This window comes from Eubalaena glacialis, chromosome 3 (assembly GCF_028564815.1).
Source record: "Eubalaena glacialis isolate mEubGla1 chromosome 3, mEubGla1.1.hap2.+ XY, whole genome shotgun sequence".
Taxonomy (NCBI): Eukaryota; Metazoa; Chordata; class Mammalia; order Artiodactyla; family Balaenidae; genus Eubalaena; species Eubalaena glacialis.
In genome coordinates this window covers 186,037,445-186,055,227 of record NC_083718.1, presented here as the reverse complement: position 1 = coordinate 186,055,227, position 17,783 = coordinate 186,037,445, and the positions used below count along the sequence as shown (strand labels likewise).

At 50.9% G+C, this 17,783-nt stretch overlaps 1 protein-coding gene across 4 annotated transcripts in view; it reads left to right on the top strand.

Moving 5' to 3' along the window:
• Positions 1–17,783, top strand: part of CLCN6 (chloride voltage-gated channel 6) — a 29,462-nt gene that overhangs the window by 5,365 nt on the left and 6,314 nt on the right. The window contains exons 3-20 of one of the 4 annotated variants that reach the window (XM_061184944.1): positions 1,552–1,617; positions 1,976–2,041; positions 2,907–2,973; positions 4,777–4,883; positions 5,517–5,643; positions 6,293–6,360; positions 7,384–7,442; positions 8,297–8,429; positions 9,247–9,360; positions 9,631–9,797; positions 10,340–10,466; positions 13,166–13,292; positions 13,554–13,707; positions 13,849–14,008; positions 14,099–14,205; positions 15,220–15,406; positions 16,197–16,354; positions 16,499–16,655. In XM_061184944.1, coding sequence (XP_061040927.1) covers positions 1,552–1,617; positions 1,976–2,041; positions 2,907–2,973; positions 4,777–4,883; positions 5,517–5,643; positions 6,293–6,360; positions 7,384–7,442; positions 8,297–8,429; positions 9,247–9,360; positions 9,631–9,797; positions 10,340–10,466; positions 13,166–13,292; positions 13,554–13,707; positions 13,849–14,008; positions 14,099–14,205; positions 15,220–15,406; positions 16,197–16,354; positions 16,499–16,655 — 2,151 coding nt within the window. Of the gene's footprint in view, positions 1–1,551; positions 1,618–1,975; positions 2,042–2,906; positions 2,974–4,776; positions 4,884–5,516; positions 5,644–6,292; positions 6,361–7,383; positions 7,443–8,296; positions 8,430–9,246; positions 9,361–9,630; positions 9,798–10,339; positions 10,467–13,165; positions 13,293–13,553; positions 13,708–13,848; positions 14,009–14,098; positions 14,206–15,219; positions 15,407–16,196; positions 16,355–16,473; positions 16,656–17,783 lie in introns of those variants that run through there. The other 3 variants (XM_061184946.1, XM_061184948.1, XM_061184945.1) reach the window with 3 other exon arrangements.

Genomic DNA, 17,783 nt, shown 5'->3' with positions numbered 1-17,783 from the left:
CTTTGTTTTGTAATCAGGAAAACAATTTTGTTTCTAATATAAAAAGTACACCATGTTTGCTGGGAGAATTTTAAATCATATCCAGATGTGAATGCCTCCTAAAACACCAGAGATAACCACTGTTAACAGTTTTCCCAAATGTTTTGCATTGTATGCTGACATACAAATCTTAATTTTATTTAATCAAAATAGGATTATATTATACATTTTATTCTGCATCTGCCTTTATTTATTTATTTTGCATCTTGCCTTTTTTACTTAATTTTTGCACATTTTCCCCATCTGTCTTTGTAGACCTGTCAGAATTATTTTATGGCTATATAGTCTTCCGTATTTGGGTGGATGATAACTGATTTAGTCAGTCGCCTGTTGTTACTCCAGGAGCCTTTTAAAAAAGGAATTTGGACTTTGGGTAGTCATATAAATGGAAAAAACTGTCACGTGTCACACCTGTGTTTGTTTGGCCGACTCTGAACTCCTGCCTGGGAGTGTGGCCACCGGGCCAGTGTCCAGTTTGTTCACTAGCTGACGTGTAGGTAGCAACAGGTTATGGGGAGAGAGCACACAGAAGACTGTTTTCCTTTGGTGCCAAACTGCTGCTTCTCATGCAAGACGTAGAAATAAAATTATTTCCTTTGAATTGTTTCTTGAAATGACCCTGGCCCACCTGCAAAGCGTTTGCAGAACAGCTGTGTTCTGTGAAGTTTAAGGAAAACAGTCTCCACGTTTGTCTCGTGACCTGTTTTTCACAGACACGAACTGCAGAAGATACTTAAAATTAGACTTTCTAAATTAATTTGGTTCAGGTTAATTGAAGTATTTGTTCATCTAATAGAGTAAGTTGGGTAACACTAGTGACAGCTGAAGGTCTTTTAATGTTTGGCAGAAACAGGACACTTAAAAATACGTAGTTTAAAACTTCTTGGGACTTCCTGGTGGCTCAGTGGTTAAGAATCCGCCTGCCAACGCAGGAGACACGGGTTTGAGCCCTGGTCCGGCAAGATCCCACATGCCGCGGAGCAGCTAAGCCCGTGCGCCATGACTACTGAGGCTGAGCTCTAGAGCCCACGAGCCACAACTACTGAGCCCGTGTGCCACAACTACTGACGCCCACGCGCCTAGAGCCCGTGCTCCGCAACAAGAGAAGCCACTGCAATGAGAAGCCTGCGCATCGCAACGAAGAGTAGCACCCACTCGACGCAACTAGAGAAAGCCCGCGCGCAGCAACAAAGACCCAACACAGCCAAAAATTAATTGATTAATTTAATTTAATTAAAAATAAAACAAAAAACTTCCTAAAGCGTGACGTATACACCTAAAGCAGTGCTGCTGAAATGTCCGTATAAAGCACAGATTGCGATACTGCGGGTCTGAGGGGGCTGAGGGTGTGCGTTTCTGACAAGCTCTTCCTGGGTGCTGCTGTGTCCGTCTGTGCTTTGAGTGGCAGGAACCGGGAGTTTTATCCCTTTCCAGGTTTTGGTAATTCTTCCGATCGGCTTGTGACTTTTTTTTTTTTTTTTTTTTTTTTTAACTCACACGTCCCTCTTTCAGAGTTTGGATTATGATCGCTGTATCAATGACCCTTACCTGGAAGTTTTGGAGACCATGGATAATAAGGTGAGTCCCTTATTGATATCTTGGGACCAAGTAGGTCTTAGGACAGCTTCTTTTTCTGTTCTAAATACTCAAGTAAATTTCTTTACCCCTTGGCCTCTTAACAACCCTTTTCATGAGATATCTGCATTTATTACTTAGTCCTTCAACCTGCCAACCAGAGTGCCCACTGTCAGTGCTCCTGGCCCGGCCCTTAGCGTTCTTCATTCTTACATTGTAAAGCACCTGCCACCCCAGACATCATCACCGTGCTTGCTGTCCGTATGGAATTTAGTCTAAAACTGGTTGGCTGAAATGTATTCCCTCCCTGCTGTCATCATAAGCCTGCAATGATGCAGTCATTTTTTTCCTTTGTGAACAGAAAGGTCGCAGATATGAGGCGGTGAAGTGGATGATGGTGTTTGCCATTGGAGTCTGCACAGGGCTGGTGAGCAGGCGGGGCGTGGGGAGATGATGGGCCAAGGGGCGGAGGGGGTCAGAGGGCAAGCTCCAGCCGGCGAATAAGTTGTTTGTCTTCATAACTGAGTCTGCCTTCCCCCCACTCCTTTTTTTAAAATCATAATCCTGACACTTTTTCATACTTCTCTTGCCACGCAACTCTGATGCCCTTTAAAGCACGCAAAGGCTTTTTGAAACTGCATTTGGAAAGAGCGGAGCAGGCCCTCACACATCTCTGTACTATTCCTCTCCAAGCACCAGTGGTCTTCCTTGGTCTCAGATCTTTTTTTTTTTTTTTTTTTTAATTTATTTATTTTTGGCTGTGTTGGGTCTTCGTTTCTGTGCGAGGGCTTTCTCTAGTTGCGGCAAGCGGCGGCCACTCTTAATCGCGGTGCGCGGGCCTCTCACTGCTGCGGCCTCCCTTGTTGCGGAGCACAGGCTCCAGACGCGCAGGCTCAGTAGTTGTGGCTCACGGGCCCAGTTGCTCCGCGGCACGTGGGATCCTCCCAGACCAGGGCTCGAACCTGTGTCCCCTGCATTGGCAGGCAGATTCTCAACCACTGCACCACCAGGGAAGCCCAGTCTCAGATCTTTTTTACCAGCCTTTTCCCTCTGTGTTTTAACTCTCCTTCTGACAACTTAGCTGCACCCCTTTCTTTTGTGCTTGGAGGGGCCGTGGCGCCAGGCTCAGGTGGGGCCCTCCTGTAGCCACAGTGACTAAGGACGCGTGGCCTGTTGGTAACATCGGTGCAGGTGACCAGCGAGAACAGGCAGTGGGGGGAAGGGGCGGTGCCTCAAAGGGAGCGCCTGTGACAGCAGGGAGACCTGGGTGACCGCTCACGTGCTCTTCACAGGTGGGTCTCTTCGTGGACTTCTTTGTGCGGCTCTTCACCCAGCTCAAGTTCGGAGTGGTGCAGGCGTGTATCCTTTTCACGGGTCTTGGTGTTTCCGGACGTCAGCAGTTGCTGACTCTGCTTTCCTGTCTAGAAGTGAGTTTAACAGCAGACGTGATCTTTGAAGAGCTACGTATTAGCCACTTGGGTTTGAGGTTTTTCATTATCATCGAAGGACACGAGAGGAAGACTTTAATAGAGAGATGCTCATGTTCATGGTTAGTAAGACGTGAAGCACAGATGCCTATTTTCCCTGATCAATCTATGAATTCATGGTGGTCCCAATGGAAATTCCAATAGATTTGTTGCTGGAACTCAAAAAGTCTCTTCCTAAATTTGTGTGGAATAGTAAAGAGCCCAGAGTAGCTGAGACAGTTTTGAACAACAGACAGGGAACTAGCCATACTAGATGTCAAGACATATAATTGAAGATACAGTCATTGAAACAGTATCATATTGGTGCAGGAACACCCTATTAGACCAGTGGGAAATAATAGAGGAGCAGAAACTGGCCCACACACATACAGAGATGTGGTGACTGACAGACTTAGTGTTATAAATTAGTGAGGAAGGATGGATTAGTTAATAAAAGATGCTGGGACATCAGTTATCCACCTGGAAAAATACAAAATTAGATTCTTTGTACTATAAATTAATTCCAGATGGACTGAAGATGTCAATAGGCGAAACAAAACTTGAAGAGACTATGTAATGTTGAGAGTACAGAGTAATTTCTAAGGACTCCAGGAGGCACAGAGTGAAGGGGAAAAGATCAATAAACTTGACCACATCAAAGTAAATATTCTATTTATACACACACCAAAAAACCCCAAACAACAATAAAACACCATAACTAAACTGAAAAACAAGTTTACAGCCTAGGAGAGGTTGTTCCCGTGCATTTAAGAAACAAATAATTAGTATCCAGAATAGAGGGAGAACGGCCACTCAGTAAGAAGAAAGCCCAAACAGCCCAATAGAAAAACAAGCAAAGGATGTGAACAGGCAATTCTCAGAAGAGGAAAATTAGCTGATAAATAAACCTGTGGAAAAGGACTCACCTCACCACCAGCAGGGAAATGAAAATTAAATACATAGGAAGGTGCGCCTTCCTGACTCCTGAGTTTCTGTTCTAAATGTGGCCCTCGGACATGCACAGAGATGTTCATTGCAGCTCTGTGATCGCAAAGGATTGAAATCGCACCAAATGGGAGAGTGGGAAAACTGATGTTCATATGATACAGTTTTATGTAGAAGTTAAAATAAATGAACCAGAGCTTTTATATCAACATGACTGATTCTCAGAAAGCGTTGAGGGAGAGAAAAAAGGCAGCTGTAGAATGTGCGTCAAGTGCAATGCCATTGTTTTAATTTTAGAAGCACCTAGAACAATGTGGACGCACATGGAAACTTACAGGGGAGGACGCGCAAGAGTTTCAGCTTAGTGGTTTCTTCCAGGAGAGAGGGAGGGACACTGAAAGGGTTTTGTTGTTGTCGTCGTTGTTTTTAATGGTATCTAATGTTTTCATTTTCAAAAAATACCTGGAGCAAATGTGGCGTTACACTGAGATTTGTCAAGGCATGGGCTGTGGGAGTACAGGTGTCTGTACATTACCTCTCATAATGTTTGAAGTATTTCATAGTTTAAAAATGGTTCCTAATGTAGGAGACATCTCAGGCAGTTGTGTTTTTTTTAAGTTTATATACGGAGAACAGGAAGGTGTGCAGTAAGCAGCCACCGTGCTTCAGAAGAGGAGAAGCTGCCTCACTTCAAGTGACGGTAGGACCGCCCCAGCTAGCGGGCACGGTTTCCTTAACCCCATGTCTGTAGCGGTGGAGGAGTGCAGCCAGAAAGGCTGCCTCGCCCTGTCCCTCCTTGAACTCTTGGGTTTCAACTTGACTTTTGTCTTCTTCGCGAGCCTTCTTGTCCTAATTGAGGTGAGGTGGTGGGGTGTTGCCTTTTTGCTCATGAGGTTTTGCGCTCATTTTCTCCATCTCCATTTTCAAAATGTCAAGAAACTGATTTAGACTTCAAATATAGATTCCCGTAGAAAAAGTGGTCTCTCGTTCACTTAGAGATGTTTTCTGAAAGTGGTTTCAGCCTCTGGTGAGATTAAAGAGGAAAAATCTAGACGAGGAGGTTGGTTCTCAACCTTGGTAGCACATTAGAAATACCTGGGGAATGGTAAAAATGACTTTAAATAACTTTAAAATACTTCAAACTTAAATACTTTAAACTTTAAAAGACTTTAAAATAACTTTAAAAGTAACTGATACCTAGCTTAGACGAATGAGGTAAGACTCTCCGTAAGTGAAGGCTGGCATCGATTGTTGAAAGACCCCCCCAGGTGATGCTGAATCACCAGGAACTTGCTAGAAATGCATCAGACCTACTGAGTCAGAAGCCCGGGGAGCAGGGGCAGCCTCTGGTTTCACAGGCCCACGGGGGGCAGGAGGGTGGGTGCTGCTCTGGTGAGGAGGGTCAGTTCGCCCTCTTTAGTGAGGCTGTCCAGGGTGAACCGTAGACCCAGTGGAGTCTGAGTTTCTGGGTGTACCTGCTCTCCCCATCAGCCAGTGGCAGCGGGTTCTGGGATACCCGAGATCAAATGCTATCTGAATGGTGTGAAGGTGCCCGGAATCGTGCGTCTCCGGACCCTGCTCTGCAAAGTCTTTGGAGTGCTGTTCAGTGTGGCTGGAGGTAAGGAGGGTCTTTCTGACCTTTATCCTTCAAGCGTTCAAGGGGTGAAGATGACAAGAAGCATCATGTGTGTACACTGAGTAGGTTCGGATTTGAAGGCCCCAGCCTCAAACAGGTTTCTGCACTGTTTGTTGATGGGTTGTTTTTTAAAGGCAGACGCTGTGAATTAGTTGCCATTCCGAGATATCTGACCAGCACACCACTGAGTGTTGAAGTAGAACGGCTGTCTGTTGGTTTGTGGAGTTGGCTTTTAGCAAAGTCAGCAAGTTTTTGTGCCAGATAGTAAATATTTTAGACTTTGTGGGCCAAGAGGCAAGAAAAGAAGCTATTAGGTAGGTGCTTAAACTTACATAACCGCTTAAAATGTATCCATGTGAGAATGTAAAAACCATTCTGAGCTCTCCCAGGCTGTATAAAAACAGGCAGCAAGGCTGTCTTGGCCCACAGGCTATGGTTTGCTGACCCCCGATGTAGAATTTCAAGATTATTTTCTCCTGTTTGATGGGAATTTGACTCACTCTTTCTCTTATAAAGCCATAGGATCATCTTTGTTTTATAGTTGTCAAGAGAAAAGTCTATGTAACAAAGGTCTCCTGACCCAGACCGTTCTGTGCTCACTGACGGCCTCCCCCTTTTCCAACTGTTCCAGGGCTCTTTGTGGGGAAGGAAGGCCCCATGATCCACAGTGGAGCAGTGGTAGGGGCTGGCCTCCCGCAGGTAAGGGTTGATGGTCTGCGGGGGCGGGTTACCCCTCCGAGTGGGCCTCCTGCGCAGGGGCGTGTCTGTGGCTGAATTTGGAAAAAATCCGTCGGGAGCATCCCAACACGGCTTCGGAATCTGCTGTCACTTTGGGTTGACGAGGAAACGATGTGGTCTGTCTCCCAGGAGAGCAGGTAGTCGGTACCTCGAGGCTTTAACGAGGCCCTGCTGAGTCCTAGAAGCAGGAATGGGACAGAGAGAAAGTCTGTTCAAATGAAAGTCACCCGGTGCTCCCACAGCCTTTGCCGAGCACGTCCACACAGGGTGGCTTTGTGGAGCGTCTCAGGAGAGGCTGGAAGCCTTGGCGGAGATGGTTTCAGGCGCAGGTCTATGCTGATTCCTTTGGAAGCAACGCAGGAGTAACAGCTGCTGTTCATTAGCGTTAGGTGCTGTCCGGGCCAGACTCTCATATACTGACTCCTTTCTTTAAAGGCACCTCAAGGGTTGAGTTGTCCTCATCTTCCTTCTCAGATGAGGAGCTGAGGCTTAGGGAGGCCAAGGAGCTCGCTTAGGACTCCCCGGCTCCCATTCTCGCGGGCTGGTCCACATGGAGAAGTCTCAGTTGCTTGTGAACTGTCACTTACAGACGTTTACATCTCATGTTCTAAGGGGAGGGAGTTGCTGTGCGGCGGCCTGAGGTTTTGTCGAGCAGATTAACAGTTGGCCCCCTTGCCTGTTCCTCGGTGACCGCCCCGTTACATCTGCAGCAGCTTTCAGTTCCGCCCAACCCTTCACTCAGCTCTTTCCCCTTTTCTTTCCGGACTCGCTCACTATGTACAAAATGCAGTTTCTGAAGAGCCTAGAAATTTGGGGGCAGGAAAAGAAGTTCCTCCCCAAAGTCACCTCTCTTTTCCCATCTGCTGCCCTGGACTCTCCTTCTCACGGTCCCTGCCCAGGTGCGCTCAGGCTACAGGGACCCCCCGGCGCTGTGGATTCCTGCAGCTTCGGGCCCCTCTCTGACTCTGTTTTCTCTTGTTCTAGTTTCAGAGCATCTCTTTACGGAAGATCCAGTTTAACTTCCCCTATTTCCGAAGTGACAGGTATGGAAAGGTTGGAGATTGGGGGTTTTTTTGGAAAAAACAAGCCGTTCATTTACTGCCCCTACACTTGCTCTAGTCCGGCTCACAGCCTACCCTGCTGGGCGGGCTGCGTGCGAAACCCGACCGTCCAGAAGGAGGTGGGCTTTGAATTATTCTTCTGAAGATTAGGAGCACAAGGGCCAAGCAGGCATCATGGCTTCTATTTTGTCATAACGTAGGGCCTAGAAGCATCTCAGACAACGAAGAATGTGGTCCAAGGTCAAACATACGACCAGGAAAGTCCACAGGCATATTATCAAGAATGGAGTTTACTTGCTTGGTCAGCCGCGTCTCGGGGTTGGAAGGCTTCTTCCGGGCACTCTTCAGCCCGTGGGATTTGCGTGTGTTACTGACCTGCACACCTGGCCAGGCCATTGCAGTCAGGGGCCCAGGGTCCGGGCTGCGGTCCGCCTTCTCGCCGCGGCGTTCCTGCCGCTCAGTCACCTGCCCCTCTGCTCACAGCCACACTTGTACGTTTTCTCTGGTGCTGGGCTTTCTGGAAGGAAGGTCTGATGAGCCAGTGGCTCAGCGGTGACACCAGAACCCTCCAGTCTGCCTCCTGAGAATCCATGTTCAGAGTCAACTGACATCAGGGAGTCCCCCCACCTGGCGGAGCTCCTCCTGGGGAGAGCTTTTGGCTCGTACGTGAACTGCGTTGGCTGCCGAGTTGCCTCCCCAGAGACCTGCCCTTCATGAGCCCTGACTGTTCGTGGGTCTCGAGATGTTAAAATGTCAGCGCATAAGGAAGTGAAAAATTGCCTTTCGCAGCCTGAGGGCTGTTTCTCAGATAAACCGTCTCTCTCTTCTCTCCTCAGAGACAAGCGGGATTTTGTATCAGCAGGGGCGGCCGCCGGAGTCGCTGCAGCTTTCGGGGCCCCCATTGGGGGTACCTTGTTCAGTCTGGAGGAGGGCTCATCCTTCTGGAACCAAGGGCTCACGTGGAAAGTGGTGAGGAAGACCTTCCCCTGAACTTAACCACACCCCCCAAATTTAAACTGGACATCTCTTACTCGTTACATTTACCAGTAGTTTTTTTTTTTTCCTCTTTTACTGTTTACCAGAGCCATACTTTAAATACAGTTACAAATATCTGGAAATAACGGGAGCAGAAAAGGTATACCATGCAAACACTAACCAAAATAAGGCTGGTGTAGTAGTTTCTTAATGTTAAAGGAGACTTTGAGGCAAGGGGAATTACCAAAGTGAATGAGGGACGTTTCACGGTGATAAAAGGCTCAATTTAATCGATAGTTTTAGTTAACCTGTGCTTCTGATGAGACCAGGAGAGTTGACGTTACTGGAACCTCCTTTGCTCTAGACACCCATAACCTCCAAACTGTGGACTTTTCTGTACTTCCCATATTAACACCCTTCCCATCCTTAGTCAAGCTGCTGTTATTCTCTCCTGAGGAACCATCCGACCCAGTAGGTGAGACCAGCTGTGGTACTGATGTGAACCCCCGTCTCCTCCCTCAGGGGAGCACGTTCTTCCTCTGGTGTTTACTGTTCCTTTTTTGGCAGAGGGTCTGGTGCATAATAGGCTGTAAATAAATAGTCCTTCACAAAAGGCTGAGTGAAAACTCCTAATAGCCTGATTTCCAACTTTTCACACTTGTGGTGTATCTACTGCCGTGGTTACCAGAGCCCTGTGTCCAGACCTGGAGTTGGCAGGTCTCTTGCGGAGCAGGAGGCTTACGGGGACATGTCTGGGAGGAAGCAGGACCTGTCGCTATTGAGCGTTCTTGTTTTTTCACCTGTCCCCTAGCTCTTTTGCTCCATGTCTGCCACCTTCACCCTCAACTTCTTCCGTTCTGGGATTCAGTTTGGAAGTTGGGGTTCCTTCCAGCTCCCTGGATTGCTGAACTTTGGCGAGTTTAAGGTACGTTTTGTCCTTGCCCCCAAAATTTCTTTCTTGACCCGTGAAAATTGCTCTTAAGTACCAGAGAGAAGCCGTCCGAAGGGTAGGTGCGTCTCGGCCCCTGTCGTCTCCGCATGCCCTGTGCTCAGTGGGCAGGATTCCAGCACTGCTTTGGCTCTCGCAGGGAGAAGGCAGGATCGCTTCTCGTCTCTGTCTTTTTCTGCTCCTGTCCCTTCCTGTTCTCATGGGCACTCTGGTTTTTCTCTCTCCCTCCCTTGCCCCTTCTCTCAGTGCTCTGACTCTGATAAAAAATGTCATCTCTGGACAGCTATGGACTTGGGTTTCTTCGTCGTGATGGGGGTCGTTGGGGGCCTCCTGGGAGCCACATTCAACTGTCTGAACAAGAGGCTTGCAAAGTACCGTATGCGAAACGTGCACCCGAAACCTAAGCTCGTCAGGTACCCGCGCAGTCACCTCCCCTCCTGCCGTGGCCCCCCAGGCCCCGTGTGGACCGGGCCATCTCTCCCGGGGAATGGACCCCACTTCCCACACCAGCTTTCATGTCATGTCTAAGACTGAGAATGGAAATCTGTTTGTCAGACGGGCCAAGAGACTGAGGCTGAGCTTAATTTATATCAGAGCCGCTGGCTCACTCCCAGCCTCTCTGGACTTGGCCACCAGGACACATGACAAAGTCAGTATTGGCCCCGCCGAGGGGTGCACTCTCACGAGACTCTTGCCTCCGGACTTAAAATGGAAGGCCTTTCATTCCTCGGAGAGAGATGATGTGGCGGCAGCAGCCCACGTTACTGGCTACCCACTTTTTACATGCAAATTGCCGGAATGCAGCAAGTCACTGATAAATTCTGCACGCGCGCTAACTGAGCAGGGGCTGCTGTGCGTGCTCTTGGGGGAAAGGAGGGTTGTGGGTAGGCAGTTTCTGAGTTCCCAGGACCAGGTGACTTTTTATCCACAGTAACAGCTGCGCTTTGCCTCCTAGAGTCTTGGAGAGCCTCTTGGTGTCTGTGGTGACCACCGTGGTGGTGTTTGTGGCCTCCATGGTGTTAGGAGAATGCCGACAGATGTCTTCCGCAAGTCAAGTCGGCAATGACTCCTTCCCACTCCAGGTAACCCTGGTGCACCTGCTACCTTTGTCCTACACCCGCGAAGCAGAAGAATCCAGAAATGTACGGCTTGCGTCGGTTTAGAGCTAATAGATGTGTTGGGCTCATTGTTCCACACCTGATTGAGATTGCCCGGGGTGGGGCGGGCGTTGTAGTAGTCTTTTTACCTAAGAGAGGATGTGCACCAAACTTTCTCTTTCTCACTTTTGTGAACAGTCCTGGCTCTCATAGAGGGGACTCCTCTCCCTCTCTTTTTCCCCCCCGTCCCCCTCCCTTCCTTCCCTCCCTCTCTCTCTTTGTTGAACAAAACTAATTGGAAACAGACGTTCAGGATGCTGACTGTCTGCTTCTCCTCCGAGCCTGTTTACTCTTCTACCCCCCACCCCTGAAAGGTGCCCGCCAGCCTCACCCTCGGGATGTGAGAGGCACCCCTCAGATGGGAGAAAGGAATGCCTGCCTCAGGGCACACAGTGGTCCTGGCTCTTCCTGCATCTTCTAGTTTTTCTGGGTTTAGGTCATTTACTGGCATGCCTCCTCTTTGCATTTCTCCTTTTCCTTTCCTAGGAGTATGTGATGTTTTCTAGCACCTTTCCCCGAAAGAGCCGGTTGAGTGAGGTAGGCATTAGAGCTTACTGTACCCTGTGTTTTTTGGTCCAGTCCGGTGGGTCTGAGAGCTGGCCTCTAGGGTGGAGGCTGGAGGTTCTCTAAGTACATGTCTTGTTGCCCCCGGGGAGCCACTTGAGTCCCTCTGAGCCCCTTTGGGCTTTTGTCTTGAGTGGCTGCCTCTTCCGTGTCCCCAGGAACAGTCAGTGAACGGCTAGAATGTACTAGGTCAGAGGTCAGCAAACTGCGGTCCATGGGCCAAATCTGGCCCTTGGCAACTGCTTGTTTTTGTGTAGCCCCCAAGCTAAGAATGGTTTTTACATTTTTAAAGCGTTGGGAAAAAAAAAAACAAAAACAAAAACAGAAGAACATGTGACAGAGACTGTATGTGACCCGCACAGCCTAAAATATTAACTGTCTGGCTCTTCACAGGAAAAGTTTGTTGATCCCTGTTACTGGCTATTCCCCAAGGCCACCTCGTTACCAGACCAATATTTTCCAATGTGTGTTCTAAGGAACATTGATACACGTGATTCAAGAGCAAACAAATGGAAAAGGATTCTGTGGTCAGATGGGTTAACCAGAGCTGAGTAGGTTTCTTTAATACAGGACTTCTCAGGGCCTTTAAAGTTCCAGTAAGTGTTAGGAATGTGTGGAGTGTTTGTTGTGCCAGGTGTTCTACTAAGCACTGTACATACGTGACCTCACTTAGTCCTTACCACTGCCACGTTGGCTAGTATTGTCCCCATCTTACAGATGAGAAAACTGAGGCAAACTGAGGTCTTGCCTGAGATCACCCAGCTAGTAATATATAGCATGAGGTGGGTATTATTCCCATTTCATAGATGAGGAAACGGAAGCTTCACAAAATGAAAGACCTTTCCCAAGGCCACTAGAGGGTGGCAGCGTGAGAGTCAAATCCGCCTGATCATGGAGCCTGTTCTCTGCTTTTCACAGATACACCAATTTCTAGCAAGTGCTGTGATACTTCTGTATGCGTTTGACCACAGGACTCTTTCCAGAGCATCTTCAGGACTAGGTTCCTCTAGACATAGTTTGGGAAACTGCATGTGCTGGTGATTAAGCTGTCGCCTCAGCTTGTCCCTGTTCTGCACATGCGTCTCCTTTGCCAGCTCCTCCCTGCCAGGTTCTGCCGATAGGGGGCGCTCGCCTGTCTCCTACAGCAGCCTTCATCCGGCCGTGTTGCCCAGCCAGGTCCACCTGGTAGAGTTATACAAACCCATCACCTAGTATTGTTACAGGGTCCGCATAAGGGCATCTTTACGGTGTCATTAATATCGATAGAATGGAATCCAGGAAAAGTCTGTCTGCTTAGTTAACTTTGCAAGAAACACTCTCTAATTGTTTGCCCAGTGATAGATGTGAGGTCTGCCCCCTGTGCTACTTGTACATCGCCAACCAGAAAACAGATACCCTCGCCCTATAATGAGTCCAGCAGTGCCCGGATCTCATCTGCTCACACAAAACGATGAAGAGAATGAGAGGGCTGGGATGTGGAGAAATAATCTCTTCTCCCAGCTTGGGTTTTGTTCAGCCAGGTGGGCGAGGCAGCCAGGAGCGCGGCGTCTGCATCGGGCCTCGTGTACGTGGGTTTTCTTCTGCAGCAAGCTCGGGTGGAGGCTTTTTCCATTTGGGACAAAGTTGGGGCGTTAGGTCAGGCCATGCCCTGGACTCTCCTCCGCAGACGCCTGTCCCCTCCCGGCCACTTGTCGGTCCCCTGCCTCGTCCTCCACCATCCATGGTGCTCTGGGGCCAGGCTTCCCGCAGTACCACTGACAAAATTAGCCCTGGGAGAGGAGGCAGAGCCAGACCATGGTAAACCCGAAGTGTAGTTACATTTTTGTTACGAATGTGCATGAACAGGGCCCTCCTCCTGACTCTTTCTTTCTCAGAACGTAAGGGATATACCGTATCACGGTTGGCTGCTCTTGGGGATCGATCTTTTTTCTGCTGCCTGTTTAATTTATGGGTAAAGCTTGCAAACCAGACTTTTTCGACCTCGCTGGAGACATCCCACTTGAAGTCTCAAATGCCCCACTCAGGGGCCCTTATTTGACTTTTTGATTCCTGCTTCTTAGGTCACGTCAGAAGAAGTGAATTCCAGCATCAAGACCTTTTTTTGTCCCAATGAGACCTACAATGACATGGCCACACTCTTTTTCAACCCGCAGGAGTCTGGCATCCTTCAGCTTTTCCACCAGGATAGTGAGTATCCGGGAGGGTGGGGTTTGGGGCAGGGAACAAATGGTTACTCCTCTGTCAGACACAGCCAGGCTTGCCCTTCATTCTGAGCGAGAACAGGGCTTTTCATTGGTAATGCCAACCCAGACAAGATTGAGGTGTCTGCCTCCGGTGCTGGAGGTGAACCGGTCAGGGCGCAGAAGGACCTGGTGGGAGCCAACGCAGTCTGATGGGCCTTGGCAGGCATCTTAGTGGGACTCAGGTCGGTCTGTTCTGGCTTTGCAGGTACTTTTAGCCCCATCACTTTGGCGTTGTTCTTCGTCCTCTATTTCATGCTTGCATGTTGGACTTACGGCATTTCTGTTCCAAGTGGCCTTTTTGTGCCTTCCCTGCTATGTGGAGCTGCTTTTGGACGTTTAGTTGCCAACGTTCTCAAAAGGTACTGTGTGTGTGTGTGTGTGTGTGCGTGCATGCGCCTGAGCGTGCACTTGAGTACGTATGCACAGGTGTGCAAATCATAGCTCCCTCCCGCACCCCCAATATGATTCTAAGGCACGTTCTTGGTTTCTTTCTTCACCAGCTACATTGGATTGGACCATATCTATTCGGGAACCTTTGCCCTGATTGGTGCTGCGGCTTTCTTGGGTGGGGTTGTCCGTATGACCATCAGTCTCACGGTCATCCTGATTGAGTCTACCAACGAGATCAGTTATGGCCTCCCCATTATGATCACCCTGATGGTGAGCACGCCCCCCTTCTAGGCCTCCTTCAGGTTCAGGGCCAAGTTCCCCCACAGCAGCCTCTTTTCAAGTCTTTGCTTTGTGTTTCAGGTAGCCAAATGGACAGGGGACTTTTTCAATAAGGGCATTTATGACATCCACGTGGGCCTGCGAGGCGTGCCGCTTCTAGAATGGGAGACGGAGGTGGAAATGGACAAGTAAGGCCAGGATTTCTCTTCATGTCCTAGTTCCAGAATTTACAGACTTTAGGGCCCAGGAATGTTTGTATTAGGTAGGAAACGGTAATTCAGATTCTTGGGTTGGAAGAAGGTAAGTGACAACAACAAGGTCCTCCCAACAGCAAGCACGTCTGTACCCAAGTGTGTTTGGGACGGTGGAGCGGCCCCGTGCAGCTGGGGACTGGGGCGGGCAGGGCCGCTTCGTGGATGGTTCGGCCGCTGTGGCGTTCTGGTTAAATAGGAAGTGTTATGATTGAATGTTTAAATTCAGGGTCCAAGCCCTGTGAGTGAGAACTAGCTGCCTCGTGTGTGCCCAGCGAGGTGTCGTCCTATCAGCAGTGATTCCTCTGGGCATAATCACCAGCTTATCCATCAGCCGACAGATAGTTCAGGCCTCCCATGTCTGGGATCGTGCAAGGCGCTTAAAGTCTAACGTAGGGGTCAGCCAACTTCTGGAAAGGGCCAGATAGTAAATATTTTCAGCTTTGCAGGCCATGTGCTCTCTGTCCTGCCGTTTTAGTGTAGAAGCAGCCACAGACAACATGTAAACGAGCGAGCGTGACCAGATTGGACCTGTGGGTGACAGTTGCCATCCCTGGTCTAAAGGGACGCCCAAACATTTTCATTTTAATTCCAGTATAATTAGCAGTTCAATGGTGATACTGGCATGTGCCATGGGGTGCTGAGGAGCGATGGCCAAACCCCTGAGCAAGTGGATGAGGTTTGTGGAGGGGGGACGTTCATATTGAGCTGAGGGTCTTGGCCCACGCGTCTGACAGAGCAAGGAAGGGCATTTCAGGCATGGGGAACAGGATGAGCGAAGGGGATGGAAGTACCAAGGAGCGGGTGTGTTCCAGGAACTGCTAGAGATGGTTCGGAAAAGGGGCCCAGGTGGTCCAGGCGGTGCAGGAGAGGCAGCGCAGCTCCGTCACGGCTCGCTCCCGGTGCCGTGGACTCTGTCGTGAGGCTGGACCGCTTCCCTCCCTCCCCCAGACTGCGAGCCAACGACATCATGGAGCCCAACCTGACCTACGTCTACCCGCACACCCGCATCCAGTCTCTGGTCAGCATCCTGCGCACCACCGTCCACCACGCCTTCCCCGTGGTCACGGAGAACCGGGGCAACGAGAAGGAGTTCATGAAGGGCAATCAGCTCATCAGCAACAACATCAAATACAAGGTAAAGGAAACGGCCCCGGAGGAGAGGTGGGCGATGGGCAAGCGGTTCCCTGCTGCTCGCGGTGATCCCGTGCTTGTCACACCCCGGAGACGGGGTGGCCCTGGTTGGCTCGTGTGAAAGTCGGCGCCCTTCATTGCACGCGACAGAGAGTGTGGACTGGATGGCGAGTACAGACTACCCAGTGAGTAAGGACTGCGTTAGGCCGTCAGGACGTGTGTTCATTCCCACTCCAGCAAGCAGGTGGACAGATTGTTGTTTTACCCAGCAGTTTCGAGTATGCAGTGCAGGTTGCATCGGGGAGGGTTCTGAGTTGCCAACAATGGACTTTGACCTACTTAAGAAAGAAAAAAGTCCATTGGAAACTGCAGGGCGGACGGGAAGGCTGAAGGCCAGGAGCTGTGCGCTGTGGGCGAGCAGGTGGCTGGTGGCCCCTCTGCAGGTACCAGGAGGCACCTGCGCTGAGGGAGAGTCCCGCTGCCTCACTTGGGTCACGTGCCCACCCTTGGCTTTGGAGGCTGGGGGGCACGTCAGTTGACAGGACCGCCAAGACATGACGTAGGAGCATTGAGATGCTGTCCCCAAATCAAAGGAGTAGGGGGGTTGGGCTGGCAAAAACCTTGGGCTCCGAGAGGCTCCTTTGAATCACAAGCCCCTGAGCCGCAGTGAAGGTTTCTTGCAGTTGCGGTGGAGGCCTGCGCTTTTGACCCGCACTGTCACCCACACCCTCACCTGAGTGGGTGCTGGTGCGCCCGCGCTAGCTGGCCGTCGTCGCCGCCCCTCCCGCCCACAGAAGTGCAGCATCCTCACCCGCGCCGGTGAGCAGCGCAGACGGAGCCAGTCCATGAAGTCCTACCCGTCCAGCGAGCTGCGGAACGTGTGCGACGAGCACGTGACCTCCGAGGACCCGGGCGAGAAGGAGGACCTCCTGCAGCAGATGCTCGAGCGGAGGTGAGGGAGCGCGGCCGCCTGCGGGGCCGTCAGCCCCTCGCCCGCCGGGGCTGTCCGCGGGAACTGGGGGAGGGGCGCGGGGACGTGGACGGGAAGTGGTCCTGCTGAGGGTGTCCTAGGCAGCGTCTGGTTTTTGTATAACAGATACACTCCCTACCCCAACCTATACCCTGACCAGTCCCCGAGCGAAGACTGGACCATGGAGGAGCGCTTCCGCCCACTGACCTTCCACGGCCTGATCCTGCGCTCACAACTCGTCACCCTGCTTGTCCGAGGAGTTTGTTATTCTGAAAGCCAGTCGGTGAGTCTCCTTTCTTGTCCCCACCAGCATTCTGGGAGGCACGAGGGTGGCAGGAGCGCAGTCCCTGCACCTGCCGTCCAGCGGTGTGTGTGGCCCCGTGGCCCCCGCTGCAGGCAGGGTCCCTGCGCTGAGACCGAGCAGGGCTGTGAGTCGCCCTCCAGGGCCTCTTCCCGTAGTCTCCTCACCCGTTGCTAAGTGTCCTTCTGGCCGGTGGGCTCTTAATATAGTTTCTGCCTTTAATCTCTGCCATGAATGAACTTTGTTACATGTGTCATCCAGAGAAATACCCTTCTTCTCATCAATTCCCCTGTAGTTTTTTTCTTTTTTCTCTTTGGTTTTTGTCGAGATAGCAGGCACGGGTGGGCTGTGTTCGAAGTGGTCCCTGTAACGACCTGGGACACACTTCACCCCGTCACATGGAGCCTGAAAAAGTCACCCAGAGGACTGGTTTCCAAACTGACTCTCCTGCTTTGTGTCTTGCCTGTGGGCAGCCAGCTGAGGTCACTCGTGGTCTCACTGGCCTGCAGAAGAGCAGCTCACGTGGGCGGGACAGAAAAGGCCATAGGTGGAGAGGCTCGGGCTTGGGGGTGTGGCCTGTGGGGAGGCCCAGCCCTGCTGGAATGGGGGAAAGGTCACGTGCGGAGCACAGGGGACAGGGAATTTGGAGGCATGAAGTGGGCCAGACTGCACAGGGCCTTGCCTGCACACAGGAGCCGCCAGAGCTGGCCCGCGTCAGCGGTGGACGGGGAGGGCTGCGTGCAGAGGGGAGGAGAGCGGGGCGGAGTAGTGACCAGCACCCGTGCTTCCTGTGCCCCGCTCGAGAGCTGGTAGTGGCGGCCCCGCTGCCCGGTGACGGTCAGCAGCAGTGAGAGCTGAGGGAAAGTCCAGAAGACTCAGAACGCGGGAGGAGTAACAAAGCTCCCGTGTGAGTCTCCTGTGGCTGCCATTTCCAGTCGCCGCAAACTGGGTGACTTCAAACAACAGCAGGGTATTCTTTCAGAGTTCTCAGGCCACAGGACAAGGTGCAGGTGTCGGCAGAGCCGTGCTTCCTCTGGAGGCGCCTTCCTCGTTTGTGGTGGGTGCCAGCAGTCCCCGGCCTGCCTCGACTGGAGGCTCCTCACTCACGTC